Consider the following 16,929-nt stretch of genomic DNA (forward strand, 5'->3'; position numbering starts at 1 on the left):
GCTGAGTTTCCAGTTTGGGAGAAGGTCACTGGGCATGTCCTGGGCAGGCTTGAAACCTGCCAAGTGCAGCCCAGTGTGGCTGTGCTCTGGACAGGTCCTTGAGCTCTGGAAGAAATGATCTTAAAGTCTCCTGGAGAAGGTTCTTATAAAGTACATAAGATGATTGAATGTATAATTGTGGGTCTTAATAACATAGCTCACAAGCATACTAACTATAACAAGGTTTTAGAAAAGGTCCAAGAGACTAACGAAAACCATGTTATGTTCCTAACCTGTCTTAGGGATGCCCTAATTAAGTTTACTAACGTAAACCCAGATTCTAAAGAAGGGACAATTGTTATTAACTCTTATTTTATTTCGCAGTCTGCCCCTGACATTAGTGTGAAACTACAAAAGGCTGAACTTGGCGCTCAAACCCCACACAGAGACTTTCTTATTATGGCTTTTCGTGTTTTCAACAACAGAGACAGAACTCAATAGGAGAAAAAAGAGGCATAAAAAAGAAACTTGCTAAATATCAATCTGATCTTTTAGCATGGCACTTGGGGCTCCCAAGACAGGTAAACCAAAACAAGGCAGATCTGCCTGAGGCAGGTCCCCTCCTGGACCATGCTTCAAGTGCAACAAGGAAGGATACTGGGCAAGAGTGCTCCAATCCACAAGTTCTTTTGGGGCCCTGCCCCCTCTGCAGTCTCAAGGGCCAATGGAAGACCAATTATTCTAGCCATCAGAGAGCAGGTAAGCCATCTTCTAATTCTTTGACCTTCACAGGAGATCTTGTCATCACCAGATTTACTGCTAGCTGATCTACTTGGGCTTGCTGCTGAAGATTGACAGGGCCTGGGGCCCACAGCTCCCATTAAGGCATCCTTCTTGGAGCGCTGAGTATCACTGGATGTCTCAGATAAGACACTCTCCGTACTTGTAGACACTGGGGGCAACGTTTAGTGTTCTTCCTGAGTTTTCAGGCTATTGTGTTAAACCCTCAGTCTCCAAATTCTCTTCTTTACCCACAGCTTTCTGGTAATACTAATATGTCCCACATCCCTTTTAGGTAGGTATCTGCTCCAAAAGCTTAACTTCCAAAAGCTCCTTTACCTTCTTCCTCCCCACAGCTCTCATCCTCCAAACACCATCACAATGTGCCAGAAACCCATCCTCTCCTCTCCCTTCTTCCCTTGTTGATCCCATAGTCTGGGACACCTCCAACCCTACCCACACTACACATGCTGTACCCATTTTTATTCATTTTAGAGATCCTTCAATCTTTCCTTGCATTTCCCAATATCCTATAGCTCCCAAATATCTATGATGGCTCAAACTTATAATCAAGCATCTTTTAGACAATAGTTTTCTCAAACATACCTATTTACCCTACAATACTCCCATTCTCCCTGTACTCAAGCCTAATGGGTCCTATTGTCTGGTACAAGACTTTAGGGTGATCAATGACGCTGTTACCCCATTTCACCCAGTGGTGCCAAACCCTTATACTATGCTATCTCATATTCTTCCTTTTACCACTAACTTCACAATCCTATTCCTTAAAGACGCTTTTTATTTTTCACCATCCCTCTACACTCTGATTGTCAGGATTTCTTTGTGTTTATGTGAACTGACCTAGACACTCTCAGGTCTCAACAACTTACCTGGATGGTGCTCTTCCAAGGGTTCAGAGACAGTCCTGATTTCTTTAGCCAAGCTCTTGCTGCTGACCTTACAGCTCTTGACCTCAAACCTAGCATTCTTCTTCAATACGTTGGTGACCTTCTCCTGTGTTCTCTGTCCCATACTTTAGCCACACAATATACAGCCAGTCTCCTCAATTTTCTCTCCAGTCATGGGTACAGGGTTTCTCCTGCTAAAAGCCCAAGTAGCTACCCCAAAGGTCAAATATCTGGGTCTCTCTCTCTCTCTCACTCCCACCACTCGTTCTATCACTACAGATCACAAGGCAATTCTCTGAGATCTTCAGATGCCTACAACCAAACAACAGGTTCTGTTTTTTCTGGGTTTAGCTAACTTCTTTCATCTCTGGATTCCTAACTTTGCAGCTCTAGTCCAACCCCTCTACAAAGCCTCCAAGGGCTCCATATAAGAGTCTCCAGATCCCACGATGCTCACACAATGCTTCCTTTTGAAAGCTAAAAGAGTCTCTCTTAAAGGCCCCAGCCCTTACCCTTCCTGATCCCACCTAATCCTTCTCTTGGAATGCTACCTCCCAGGGTCACAATGCTGTAGGTGTACCAAAACACAAAAAAGAACCTTCTTTTCAAGCTGTAGCCTACTTGTCAAAACAGCTGGACAACAAAGTGAGAGGATGCCTCCAAGCCCTTGCAGCTGCAGCCCTGTGTACTGACACAGGAAGCTAAAAAGTTCCTGTCAGGACAATCTATTACAGTATACTCACATCATCATCCAAATGAGCTTATCTCACATAAGGCACTCTCTGCCCGGATGACCCCTTCTCCCCTTCAACAGGTACATCTAATCCTCTCTCAGGACCCTTCTACTGCTGTTGCTAGTAGTTTCTGGGAGGACCTTTCTACCTCTACAACTAGTAGTCTCTCAACCCAGCAACTTGGCTTCCCACCTCAGAAGACCACCCTCACCATGACTGTATTGAAGTCTTACAGATAACTCTTACCGTTTTCCCTCAGATTAGTAGCACACCTCTCTCTTTAGCCTATGACACATGGTTCACAAATGGTAGTTCAACAAATACAGACAATCGGAAAAGAGCAGGATATGCAATGAACAGTCAAGAATCACAGAGATTAATCCACTGCTACCTGGGCCATCTTCACAAAGTGAAGAACTTATTTGTAAGAACACAAATTCTTACACTAGCAAAGGACAAGATCACAAATATATACACTGATTCAAAGTACACATTTAGCATTTTACACTCCCATGCTGTCATCTGGCAAGAGGTTTTATCAACAACACTCAGGGAACCTCTATCATTAGTATACCTCTCATCCTTAAACTCCTAGAAGCAGACCAACTCTCAAAACAAGCACCAGTTATTCATTGTAGGGGACATCAGAATTCTGCAGATCCCATTGCTCAGGGCAATGCCTTTGCTGATACACAAGCCAAGTTAGCTGCACAAAGGCCATGTCCTTTTCATCTTCTCCCATTAGTCCCAAACACTCGACCTCAGCCTAATTACCAAAACAAATATAACTGCTTCATAGACCAGGTTACATACAAAACACTCGGATGGATTTTTCCAAGGATCAGAACTTGTTTCCCAGATAAGGCCTTAGACATCATCGCTGACTTTCACAAGTCAGTGTTTCCATGTGGGATCACAGGCCCTATACAGATTCTTAGCCCCAGTAGTCATACATCCTTTTCTGAGGGCTATCATCCTTCAGATTGCCCACACCTGTCATCTCTGTGTTAAAACCTCTCCTAAGGGACATATTCCACTCCCTTTTTTTACTTACCAATTTTGTGGATATACTCCTGGTCAGGACTGACAGATAGATTTTACACACATGCCCTGCCTCAAAACTCTTAAATATATTCTTACTTTTGTCTTTTCAGGATGGATAGAAGCCTTTCCCAGAACCAGGGAAACTGCTGACGTAGTTACTAAAGTCCTGTTACAAATTATTCTTAGGTCTGGTCTACCTCAGAGTATCTAGTCAGATAATGGTCCAACCGTTATTTCTCAAATCACTCCTGGTGTCTACCCATTCCATACCATCCACAATCCTCAGGAAAAATAGAAAAGGCAAATGGCCTCATAAAAACACACCTCACAAAAACTCATTTTAAGAGATGCACCAACCTTGGCCTCAATTTCTTCCCCCATTTTTATTTAGCCAAGCTCAGAGCACTTTCCTGGGATCCTACTTTTCTAAGTCTGTTTGAACTCATGTATGGCTGACCATACCTACTCCACAATCTTCCTAGATCCCAAAGTCTCCCTCCTCTTGCAGACTACAATCCAATTCTCTCCTTCCTCCAACACTTGTTGCAACAACATGCCAATCTCTGTCTTCCCAAACCCTCTGATGGGACCAAACCAGATCCTCTTATATCCTCAGTAGACCTAATTTAGCTTACATCTCCTAACTCCACAGGACTGCAACCAAATTGGAGTGGGCCTTACCTAGTAATCCTTGAAACTCCAATGGTGATCAAGGTCATTGGCCTGCCATTCTGGTTCCATGTCACTCAAGGTAAGCAGTGCCCTAACTTCCCTGACTCTAAATATGCTGAGTAGTCATCACATCTCCTATTTCCCACTTGTCTCTGTCTCACCAAGGGCCCACAGCCACAACTTTCAGACTAAGCCATGTTTTCTTCTCCTATTTGGTTCCTTATCCCTTACATTCTATTAGTTATTTTTTTCACTGTAAGATTCTGGGCAGTCTTTCCTAAAGACTCCCACGTTTTATGTAAAACTGCTGCCATACTTTTCTACATAATAACTATCTTAGTTCTTTCCACCATCAGCCATTTAGCTAAACATGAGAGCCCTCTGGGTCTGGGCTCCTGTCTCACTTATAGTGACACAGCCACAGCCCTCCCCACCCCTGGTATATAATTTCCCAAACATGATTTAATTATCAAGCCTTACATTTCTCATGCTTACCATTCTCTCCAGCTCAATCCCTGGACCAAGGACAAGTCCTATCTACACTTTTACTTTTACCCTTTCGGATTGGGGAATAATTGCTTCCTATAACTTCACCCCTTCACCCCTCTCAACTCTTAAGCTCATTTTTCAGATTCTTCCTCACCATGATTCTGATGGAACCATATATTCAATCATGGCACCTTTACTTCTATCTCTCCTGGGTCCTTTAATTATGATAGAGACCTGCCTCCTCATACATCTTGTCTTTTTATTTCTCCAGTCTATGGTGCAAACATTCATCAACAATAAACTCCTTGTCCTGGCTGAAACATCTCGTACCAGCTTCTGCATGGGCATCAATTGTCATCCTATCAACCCCTCCTAAACCCCAACATGACACCCCCATCCAGAAGGAAGTAGTAAGAGAGTCTTTTCCCTTTCCTAACAAAACAAAGACAAGAAAGAAAGGTTCCTGTCCTAGTGTAGATTATTGTACATTATGGCGGCAGTCTAACATGGTGGAAGGCCAAAGCAAAAATGCTTACCCTCGTAACAACTTCCTCCTTCTTCCCCTTCAGCCTTAATTACAACTTCCTTTCCTGGGTGTGTGAAGAAAATTACAATCAGTTCTTCATACATCATCAATGCCTGTCCCATGTGGCACTTCTGATCAGAGGTCATATAACCCTTTGCTTTCTCTATCTGGTCAGAGCCAAACCCCCATGGGTTGTAGGCTCCTCTCTGAGTCCTTAGTAAAGGCCACTTTATCTTTCCTTTGCTTCTCTATTTTGCCAGAAAACCCTAACAGAAAGATACAAGGAGATTTAAATTTTCCATTTATTTGGGTTTACTCTACCACAGAATCCTAGAAGGTAAATTAAAATGTAGTGTCAGAAATTATTATATTATCACTCTGTGTAAGGAAGTTAACTGGCCGTGACCTATCGCAATATATCATTCAGCTCTATCTATACCTACCTGTTTTCTTTCTTGATTTTTACCTAATTATTATGTTATACATTAATCACACAAGACTCGAATGTCATTAATATATATTAATGCCTTATATCATCCCTCAAAGGCAATCAATATTTTTTCTGGTTTATATGCTTCCAACATTGTCTTTCTTCTCCTAAGCACATTCTCATTTTAACAATGAATGTTTTTTTTTCTGGTTTTCTGTTTGTTTGTTTGTTTGTTTTGTGGTGCTAGAGGTCAAATGTGCTTAGCAAGCACTCTACCTTAGCTACACCCCCAGCTCCTTGCTATAAATAATTTCTAAACAAAAACTGAATCTTAAGTGTGGCATTTTGAAATATGAATTTTCCCTTCCTTCCACTTAACATATTAGGGGATTCTTACTATGTTAGATATATTAAGCTACCTCATTTCTCCTCACCAGCTATGTAGCATTCAAGATATACTTCATTTTATTGAGTATTTCCTATGTTAACAAGGCTGCTGCAAAAAATATTCAGGCACTTACATCTTTCTGCATTCAAGCTGGTAAATCCAAAGAGAGAAATGCTAGGTCACAGGGCATGCTTATCTTTAGTTTTCTTAACTAATTCAGACTTTCCTAAATAGTATAAAAATATCTGCACTAACAATAAGGGCCCAGATCATCAGAGTCCTTCACCCTTGTATAACACTGTTACTTCCATTGCCAGGGCACTTTTCATCTTTCTGGCTAGCTGTAAGTCATTCAAGATTCAGCCCAAGCATCACCTCCTTGGAGAAACCATGCTGTTCCTTCCTGCTTCCTACTAGGGCCCCTACCACAGTCCTCCTGCTGCCTTCCAAGCACGCTCAGTGTTCTCTGATTCTTCATTGGAGTATCTGTTCCTGAAGATGTGCGGCAGACATCAGCACTCACTGGTTTCCCCGGCCTCCTCACTGTGGGCTAGGAGAACACCATGCAGGATACTTCACCAGCCCAGAACCTGGGGAGGGTGGATGAGCTGCATTTGCAATAGGATATGATGAATTCCTTCAAGGCGAGGCCAGTTAGGAGCCAGTCCACTTTCTTTCAGTACTCATGTAAACACCCTCCACACACTAGTGCCACTCAGCAATCACAACAAAATGCTAACTATACATCTGGTACCTACATCCACTCTCATCTTTATAAGGAACCACAGACGTAACAATAAAACAGACCTCTTACCTTTGAAGGCTGATGAATTTTAAATCCTTGTGCTAAAGTAAGAAATTTTAGCTGGGTGTGGTGAAGTATGCCAGTAAGCACAGCACTTTGTGTGGACAAGGAACTAAGACTATGAACTCAAAGTTAGCCTAGGCAACTAGCAACTTAGTAAGACCCTATTTCTAAATGAAGAAAGAAAGAAAGAAAGAAAGAAAGAAAGAAAGAAAGAAAGAAAGAAAGATAGATTGAGAATGTAAGGCAGTGAGAAGGACCTGGGTCCAATCCCCAGTACCAAAAAAGAAAAAAGAAATTATAAACTTGTAATTTAAAATGCATAATTTGTGCCTCTGTAAAGTCCAAATATGACATATATGTTTGACAGTGAGAGAAACTTTTAAGAAATGAGTGCTTTTTGATTCCTATTTCCCTGTTCCTAATCCTAAAATAGAAAGCAGAGCTCATTTGTAGAGATACATTAAGACCTTATCAAGTGGCACCCAAGTGATCTAAAAAATACGTTCCCACCCCTAAATGAGTAGTGTACTTTCATCAGCGGAATTAAATGTGTACTACTGTGATGTTTATATTTAAAATCACCTGGTGACTAAAGATGCCCACAAACACCTAACAATTGGGCATATACAAACATATTTCAGCCAGGTACTAGAGTTGGAAATACGCTGTGGATGTGTATGGTTTTGTATATTCTCTGATTTGAGAGCAAGAATGTTTCAGGCTTTCCTCCTCATTGTTCTGAAGGCTGGTACTTCTGCTGTATTGTTATTTCATGATTTAGGTATGTATTTATAGGTACACATTAAGGAAAAAAATCTATGCATACTTGTACTACTGGGGTCTCTAATGCCTTGCACTAGCAGACATTAATACCACATATTTGTCGAATAAATGCATGGATGATTCTGGCTGTAAAGGTGGCTCCAGTCATATGTTGCCAGATAGTAAAATAACTCTGAGAGCTACAATTCCCCATCTTGATGGTAAAGTTCATAGCAATACTTCGTCAAATGCTTACTGAGCATCTCTGTGTGCTCAGCAAGGACCATGTGAGGTGCCGAAGAAGGCCACATCAGGGAGGGTGCCCTGTAGCTCCACAGCCGAGGGAGCTCTCTCGCGTGCCTGCCTTACTTCACTATTGCTGGCTAAGTCTTCTCTAGAAACCGCTGGGACACCATAGCTGTTAGGCATAACATTCAGGTTTAAATATCTCCAATACCCAAGCTTTCTCAGAGGACTACAGAATGGGAGGCATGGCTGGGGTGGGTACTGAAGGTACTGATGGGCCATGCCATGCGGGAGAACTGTCTCCCCCAGAAGGCAACGCAAAAGTGCTAAATCACAGAAAGAGACCATGGAAGCAGGGGGTAGATCCAAATATGCTAAAAACTAAAAACACTAGACCCTGGTTCCCTAAATAAGTTTTTATGAGCAGTCTATCATTTCTATGTGCCATGCCTCAGAATGTGAGACATACATTCCCAATACAGGATAATTCCTACGTAGATAACTAAAGAGAAATAAAAACATCTACACAGAAATTGCATAAGATCATTCACAGTGGCCTTAGGCCTAATAGCCCCTAAATGGGAACAATCTAAAAATTTATAAACTGATGAATGGATAAGGAAAATATGGTATGTCTGTGCAACAGAATATTATTCTTCAATAGAAAAAGAAATGTTTATACATACAATAAGGATGAATCTTGAATACACAAGTGAAAGAAATCACTAAAGGACAACATATTATATAAAATATCTAAACAGGCTTAACCATAGAAACAGAAAGTAGGCTGGGCAGCTGGAGAGCTCGGGAGGGGAATATAAGATGACTTAGGAATTCTAGTTTCCTTTCATAGTAATGAAAATGTTCTAAAACTGATTGTGCTGACAGTTCACAACTCTGAATGTGTGAAAAGCCAATGAACTGTACCTTTTACATGGGTGAACTGCATGGCCTATGAATTATATTTCTGGAAAACTGTTAAAAAAATTTACAAGTGAAACTCCTGATCTTGAAAGGTCTGAGCAGATCCATGTTGCCTGGCTAGGTTCTGTTCTCCTTAGGAATCTAAAGAGTCGAAGGAGGCATGTGTCAGACAGTAGCAGGATTCAGGAAATATGTCCTTGCTTGGGACAAGATTCCTCTTGGGAATCCTGTGAGGCAAGTCTGATTCAGACTCTGTGCTCAAGGATGATAACTGAGTAACAGACAGTCGACCATGGAAATCATGTTGCCATTTTATAAAAATCTCTCAAATTTAATGTTTTATTTTTGTCATTGCTAGGATAAAATACCTGACACCAAAGTTAAAGGAGAAAAGTTTTATTTGTCTCACACTTTGCAGAGGTTTCAGTCTACTGTTGGCTGGCCCTAAAGCATGGCACCATAGTAGAGGGGATCATAGAGAAGAAATAGCCCAATACAAGCAGGCAGGCAAGAGCACATTAGCCTTCTTTCAGTCCCTTATGTTGCATGCAGGCTACGTGGGTGTGGTACTTACACCCTTAATCCTAGCCAGAATTAGGCCAAACAAGTCAGTGGGCTGATTTAGTAACCACACACTGTAGATCCAGTCACCTTTGAAAAGTACCCCATGATTGCATGAGGTTTTAATGAGATATCTCGACATAAGCTGTAACATTTAAGTGAAAGTTCCATTTCTCTCTTCCTTGAGAAATATTTCATAGGAAAGATCTATAAAGAAAAGACGTTATTTTGCTATCTCAGAAAGTACTAATACTTCAGTTGGCAGGATTCTCTGGGCATATTCAAGCCTCACATGGAAACTAATACCCCCCTTTTCTGCTACGGAAATATCAAAAACTTAATTTGACACACTAGCAAATTCTAAAGAAATATTCATGGAAAATAGACCATGCTTATTCTAAGTGCAATATACAGAGCCACAGAAACTTCTCAGTTGGTCCTGGAGAATGTCCTCAAGAATTTATTCTACTGCTCACTGGGCCTACAGTGGGACATGGTTCCCAACTGCCTGGAGGTTCAAGCTCCTAACATGAGCAGCAGTGATACCTGCCACTTTCTGTTGGTCCCATCACTCTATTCCTCCCCTGTGCTGACTGGGTGTGGACAAAGGATGAGATGCTACGAGATGACAGTCACACCCAGGAACCCCTAGAACCTGAATGGCAGAGAACCAAGATCTCCCCCTACTCCCTATCTGAACACCTGATTAGGTCTGTTTGGAAAGGGAAAAAATGTCCATTGGGTTAAGAGTCTGTTAGAGTATTATACTATTCAACCAATCACCACTAACACATTAATTTTAAGAACAACATCAGAGAAATTAAATTGATGGTATATGAATTTCAAAGATAAAAGCTAATGTAAGATTTTACAGAATATCAAAACAAAACTTAACTCAGTTCCTCCACACTATCAAATAGAAGAAACATCAGCAGTTCTGTTTTTATATTTTTCTGTATTGTCTGTAACAGTCACAATGCTTCTGCAACCAAAACATGGTTAACATACAGCAGAGCTCATGAACAGAGAAATAGCACTGAAATACAACAGACATGCCAGTAACAACTCATGATACAAAGCAACATGATATGTGATAAAGATGACAAAAAGTAGGCAGTTGCAAAAATGCACCTTTACCAGGAGAACATGGCAGATAGATAACAGCAGCTATGGAGGCTCTCTGAGATAGCCAGCTTAGAATCCAGGAATGTTGTAGTGTGAGGAGTCCTAAGCAAGGGGAGATATACCCTGCCAACCCAGAACGAACTAAGCTGAGAGAAACCAAATGGAAATGCAATTCCGATGCCAAGACCAGAACAGATAAAATCTCAGCACAGAAGCTGGAACCCGCACCTGTGGAAACCATGATTTGAATTTCCTGCCGCCACTGCTGCATCTGAATCAGCACAGCAGGATAGAAATGCGAAAGCTCTGAGAGTGGGAATTGGTGAATGGAGTTGAGAGTGGGACTGGCTGGGAGCCTTGCATTGACCTGAGGTGAGTGAGAGGAACGAGGACCCTTCCATATATAAAGAGGCTCCAACAGAGGACATTCTGGGACCAGGCAGACTAGCCAGAACAGGACGCTGCAGTGACTTTAGTTGCATATTCCCCTCTCAAGCGGGATTGGTGGGGAGTACCTGACCTGGGTGAAGCCGCGGACTAAGACCCAGTAGGCTAGCCCAAACCAGGTCCCAGCACCTGGCGGTGAACTCTAGCAGTGAAGCCTTCAGTAGGTTAAGCTGCAGGGGTGGGCCCAGCAGAGGCTGCCCAGATCTGTGTCTCCCTAGTACACTGCAGTGGGTGGAAACACCTAGCCGGCGCAATTCAAACAAACTATAACCCACAAAAAAGAAACTGGGCCTCCTATATACACCTGTATGGAAGAAACAAAAAATACGAGAAGAGGAGGCAACAAGAAAGGGTCCTCAATCCCCAATCCTGAGAACACTGATCCAGGAAAGGTAAATGCAAAGGAGAATGGGGGCAGAAAACATGCAATATCAGACACGGCACCAGTAGACATAAAGCGATATCTCTGGAGCCTCATAGACAAGTCCAAAAGTGAAGTATTTAATGAAGTAAAGCAAGATAGAAGTAGAATAGTTACAGAAATGCTAAGCACTGCCCAAGAAAAAACAGATGGTGGAATGGAAGAACAGAAAAAAAGGGGAGAATTGTTTGATGGAGAAAATAGAGAAAACATAGAATACGTGAAGCAGGTTCAAAGAGATTACCAGAAAACTAAAAACTCGATTGAAAGCTGGCATAACAGCTTGAAAGAAACTAAGGATAGATTATCTAAACTGGAGGACAGATTTGTAATGTGGAAGCATGAAATGAAAAACTTCTTAAAAATAACAAGGAAACAAACAGCAATAATACAAAGGCTAGAAGATGATAAGAGGATCTATAACTTAAGAATTAAGAACATAAAGGAAGAAGTAGGGACACAAACAAATGAACTACAAAGGCTACTCACAGAAATAATCCAGGAGAATTTCCCTAATTTAGCAAAAGGTAAAGATACTCAGATGTATGAGGCATACAGGACCCCAGCTACCTACAACCCAAAAAGAACTACACCCAGGCATATAATAATCAAAATTCCAGAAATCCAATATAAGAACAGAATATTAAAAGCCATCAGAGACAAGAAACAGATCACTTACAAGGGAACACCCATCAGAATTATAGCAGACTTCTCAGCACAAACCATCAAATCATGAAGAGCGTGGGGGGAAAAAATTCAAGCTTTGAAAGATAATAACCTCCAGCCAAGACTGATATATCCTGCACAACTGTCCCTAGAAATTAATGGAGAAACAAGGTGCTTCCAGGATAAAGAGGAACTAGGGGAAATTGTAACCACCAATTCAACTCTACTGAGAATATTGCAGGACATTCTAAAAAAGAAAAATACCAAGATTCCAGAAATAGTGGCAGAGAGGCCACAATGAATGGAGCAGAAAGTGAAATGAAGAAAACAAACTGACAACTAATGACAGAAAAAGAGCTCAACAGAAACAAGGCAGAGAAGGTTGGATGCTATGAACAGCTATTCTGGAGAAAACAAGACATTATAATAGCTAGTGCTGATTTAATATAATCTTGTTTTGAAGTCCCATCAAGCTTTTGTTCTTCTGTCTCCATTGGTCTTAACATGTCGTATTTTATTGGATTTTATTATATGTGATAATATAAACAAAAACTTTTATAGTCAAGGAGATTATACAGAAACCATTGTTCATTTTCTGTTAGTTGGTTCTAAACACCCTGTAATACTGTCGTTCTCTTGAATGGTTTTACATTGTCTTGATATATTTGATGCTACAGTATACGAAGTTATACTCAAAGATTTCAAGGAAAGAGACACTATGGTAACTATTTTTAATGTCGGGATATCTTGTGTTGAAACACTATTTTGCTTAAATGGTTACGTTCTGATCTGTGCTGTTTTGTTGTTATGTCCTCTTTTATCTCAATCTCCTTTTTATTATTTACTTTTTTATTTTCATCTTTTTAATTAAAGGAAAAAATAAATAAAAAATAGCAGGATATATTATAGTAACCCACTTTGATTTCCTATCAACTTGATTTGAAACCCTGTATTGCTCTCATCTTGTTTTGACTGATTTTCCTCTATTCTGTTTTGCTTGATAGTACCAAGTCTGAGAGTATAGGCAACAACTGTGAAGACAATAAGATTCACTATGACGCCCATTCTGGTTTGACTATTACCTTCTTTTGAAGTCCTGTAATGTCTCCACTGTTTTGGTTGTATTGGTTTTCTTCTTTACTGTTTTGTTCAATTTTATTCTAGCTGATGACATAGGCAATTCTTTTTAAGATAGAAAGAGGCATTATGTTAACCATTGTTGATCACCTTGTATTCTGTTTTTACATTATGTATTATGTCCATCCTTTTGATTGACTCTGTTATGTCACATTTGGTTTTATTCTTTTCAAAAGTAATAAGAACTGTGGGAGTAATAAAAACCAAAATGTGTAATTGTCATTGTAAAAGATAGAGGAAATGAAAGTGCTCTAAAGGATATAATTGCATGTATATTTAAGTGTATACGGTAGATAACCATATTACTGAGTTTTGTTGGATCGTTGAACAGAATTGTTTGAAGTCTCACTGTTTGAATGTCCACTTTATATGCTTTAATTTTGTAACTTGAAAAACTTTGTGTAAGATGACAATATATAATCTATTAACTAGTGATTCCTACTGTTTATTTTTTCTGAAATTCTGTATAACTTGTACCCTTTTTCTGTTTTTTTTCTTTTTCTCCTTAAATAAAATTAAAAAAAGAAGAAAAAAATGCACCTTTAATCGACAGCATCAGACACATGGACTTCTTATAAGAAAAAAACAATAAAATTGATTTGTTACTTCCCACAATACACAAAATCAAATTCCAAGTGAATCAAAGACTCAAACTTAGAAAACAAAATTTTGAAGATGAAAGCAGTGATTTTTGCCTATTTAATTTACATATGTCCAATGCCTAGATCAGTGTCTGGCATATAGTAAATACTCAAGTACCTGTAGAGTGAATAATTGCAAGAAGAAGACAGTAACTGTAATGTCAGAAAAGAAGGATCCAAACACATAAACTATGAATGGTGACAAATTCTACTATATCAAAATCAAACATTTCATGGCAAAGTGATTATAAAAAAATTTAAACTATATAATGAGGCAAGACCTTTATAATACACAACAAAGTATTAACTGCCAGAATATACAAGCTATCTTCCCTTCACATTTTATCTCCAGTTTAGCAGAAAGAAATGAAAATAATATTCTGGCCAGAACCACAGGCAATAGGGTTTTTTTGTATTGCTCAATAACCCTGGCTTCCTGACTTCCTAGCTATGTTACTTGGCATGTATTATTTAACCGTTCTGTGTTTTAGTTTCTACGGCTATAATAGGACGATGTTATCAAAATATAGATTAGAAAAATTGTGAGGATAAAATGAGTTAAGAAATATAAGAATTTAGTACAATAGCTGGCATACAAAGTGTGTGTTAGTTATCAATATGACTGTCTTGCTTTAATTCTTTTCTTGTAACATATTGCTGCTAGAATTGTATTTTTTTCCTAACTAGAACATAAAATCCATAAAACAGGGTTTCCCATTGTATTCCTAGTACCTGAAATAGTATCTGACATATAAAATTTATATGACAATAAATATTTGTTGGATGAATGAGAAATCAATAAAAAAAGCAATACAAAAAAGACAAAAGATTGACAGAAGAATAGGCTGAGGATATATTCAAGCACTTCACAAAGTAGGAAGCTCTCTCTGGCAGCCAACAGACTTGTAGAAATACACTTCATTTTACCCACTGATTTGGCAAGCATTATATAGTCTAATAATAACAGAAGAATGTGAAGAAAGGAACACTTATACTCCTCTGGCAAATGCAAACTGAAACCACTACTGCAAAGAACAATCTGGCATTGCCACTATCAGAATTACCATGATTACCACCACCACATCATTACTGTCACCACAATCATCATCATCATCATCATCATCATCATCATCAGTACCACCACCACCACTGTCACCACCACAATCCTCACCATCAATGTTACCATCACCACCACCAACATTTTCATTGCAGCTAACAGTTTAAAACACTTACTACTGCATGTGGCAGGTACTGACCTTGTAAACTGTCAAAATTTTGAGGTAAATCTTATTATTCCCATTTTATAAAATGTTTATATAAATTGAAACAAATAGAGGTTAAGAACCTGGCTAGACAGTACTTGGGAGGTTGAGGCACTCCCAAGGAGGATCACTGCAAATTTGAGAACAGCCTGGGCCACAAAGTGAGGTTCAAGGCCATCTGAACTGCACAGTGAGACCCTGTCTCAAAAATACCACACACACACACACACACACACACACACACACACACACACACAGCTAGAAGTCATAGCTAATAATCTAAGCAGTCTAGTTCCAGAATCCATGTATGTTGCCTCTTATTTATGCATTTCTGCAGGTTATAATTTTAGAGATTTATAATCTTCTTTTGTGCAACTGTTAGATGTTCTTTTGTGAAATGCCTATTCATGATTTTTGAACACCTTTTTTATTAGCCTATGTGTTTTTGGCAAATTATAACAAGTCTAAAGTGACGTGTGTGTGTGTGTGTGTGTGTGTGTGTATGTACCCTGGTGCTCTAGTTAAGACACCAGATCGCTTCATTAGAAGCAAAGTCACTCCTAGGAAGAAATATGCAAAGAGCTTTTGGTTGGGTTTATGAAACACAGCAAAGGGAGCTCACAGGTGCATCACACTACCTTGCTGATAAAAGAGAACTCAGACCCACGGGTGGGAAATTTGGCTGAGACTGAGTCAAATAATCAGCAGAACTTACCACAAATCTGACTTCATCCAGCATCAGGAACACCAACTCAGTATGGATTTTAGCTGCAGTTCAGGTTCCTACAGAAGTTAGATGATTTGTTCCTTGTCAACACCTCATCTATAATTCCAATGTTTATTTCTTTGCCCTTTTCTCCAAGTGTAACCCATAATTCGAAGTGAGAAATCAACCTTCCTACTGTCACTGTCTTGTTTGTGGTGGCCTTATCTATGGGCTTAAGAGCTTCATCCTCTACTCACTGTGTTCTTTCTCCAGCTCTTGAAATAATGTAGAAACACGGTAAAGCCACGCCATTTCTGGATGAAGCCATAAGCTATATGCAAACCCTTGTAAGAGTTAATGGCTTCTCAGGTTTGGCGAGGGGAGGGCTGAGATACTTAGAAAGTTCAGCCCAACAGGTAAGTGGGTGCAGCCAGGGAGGCTACACCTATGGGTCCAATTTAAATACTTACATGGAAGTTAGGAACAGAAGGTGGCTAGTTTGGGGAAACAGATAAACAAAATAGGCCCTAGATTCAAACTGGGCTGGAGTTAGCTTCTGGTCCACAGTTTCACATGGAGTTGCTTCTAACTACTGGTTCTTTTGAACTTTTACCATATTCTAAATGTGAGAAAGTATATCCTTTCTCATTAGCCTTCTCCTTCCACAATTATTTAATCACTATCAATTATTTTTGGTGCCTACTTCACATAAAACCCACTTTGAATAAGAGATAATGCCAAACTATAATAAAAATTTTAATACTCCCTGGCCAGGAACTAGTCTAGTGGAGGCAGGCCTATCTTTGCAGATATGCCAAGATTAGAATAGAGCAGAGAATAAAGTGGTTAAAATTTTATGTCTCTTTAAGATCATTATATATAATTATTGAAAGAATACAAATTACTTAGTAATTCAACAAACACATGCTTTCTGTATACCTAACTTTCTGTATACCTAATCTCTTCCTACAGGTGAGATAAATAAGACAAGTAGAAAAATTAAATTTTCCAAAAGGCTTGAGGGAGTTGAATGTATATGTCCTGCCTGATAGTCCATTTATAAATTTTCTTGCATACCAAATTTTCATTTTTTACATCTCCTTGTATATTTATCCCAGGTTAATCACACACACACACACACACACACACACACACACACACACACAAACATACACCTATAGATAAGGCAACCAAGCTTATACACATATGGTTAGTTCTCTCATTAAAGGACTGTCCACACTTGGATGAAATTTTTGGGTTTACAGGGGATAGT

At 39.6% G+C, this 16,929-nt stretch overlaps 1 protein-coding gene across 4 annotated transcripts in view; it reads right to left on the minus strand.

Annotated features, from left to right (window-relative positions):
• Nmt2 (N-myristoyltransferase 2) overlaps nt 1-16,929 on the minus strand; it is a 63,579-nt gene that overhangs the window by 32,404 nt on the left and 14,246 nt on the right. For 2 of the 4 annotated variants that reach the window (XM_063253806.1, XM_063253804.1), the window contains exon 2: nt 5,143-5,196. The exons of the other annotated variants lie outside the window; for them this stretch is intronic. In XM_063253806.1, the coding sequence (XP_063109876.1) occupies nt 5,143-5,196 (54 nt within the window). The remainder of the gene's footprint in view (nt 1-5,142; nt 5,197-16,929) is intronic. 4 annotated transcript variants of the gene reach the window in all.

Source organism: Cavia porcellus, unplaced genomic scaffold (genome assembly GCF_034190915.1).
Source record: "Cavia porcellus strain 051 isolate PalLab524CR breed Dunkin Hartley unplaced genomic scaffold, mCavPor4.1 scaffold_7, whole genome shotgun sequence".
Classification (NCBI taxonomy): Eukaryota; Metazoa; Chordata; class Mammalia; order Rodentia; family Caviidae; genus Cavia; species Cavia porcellus.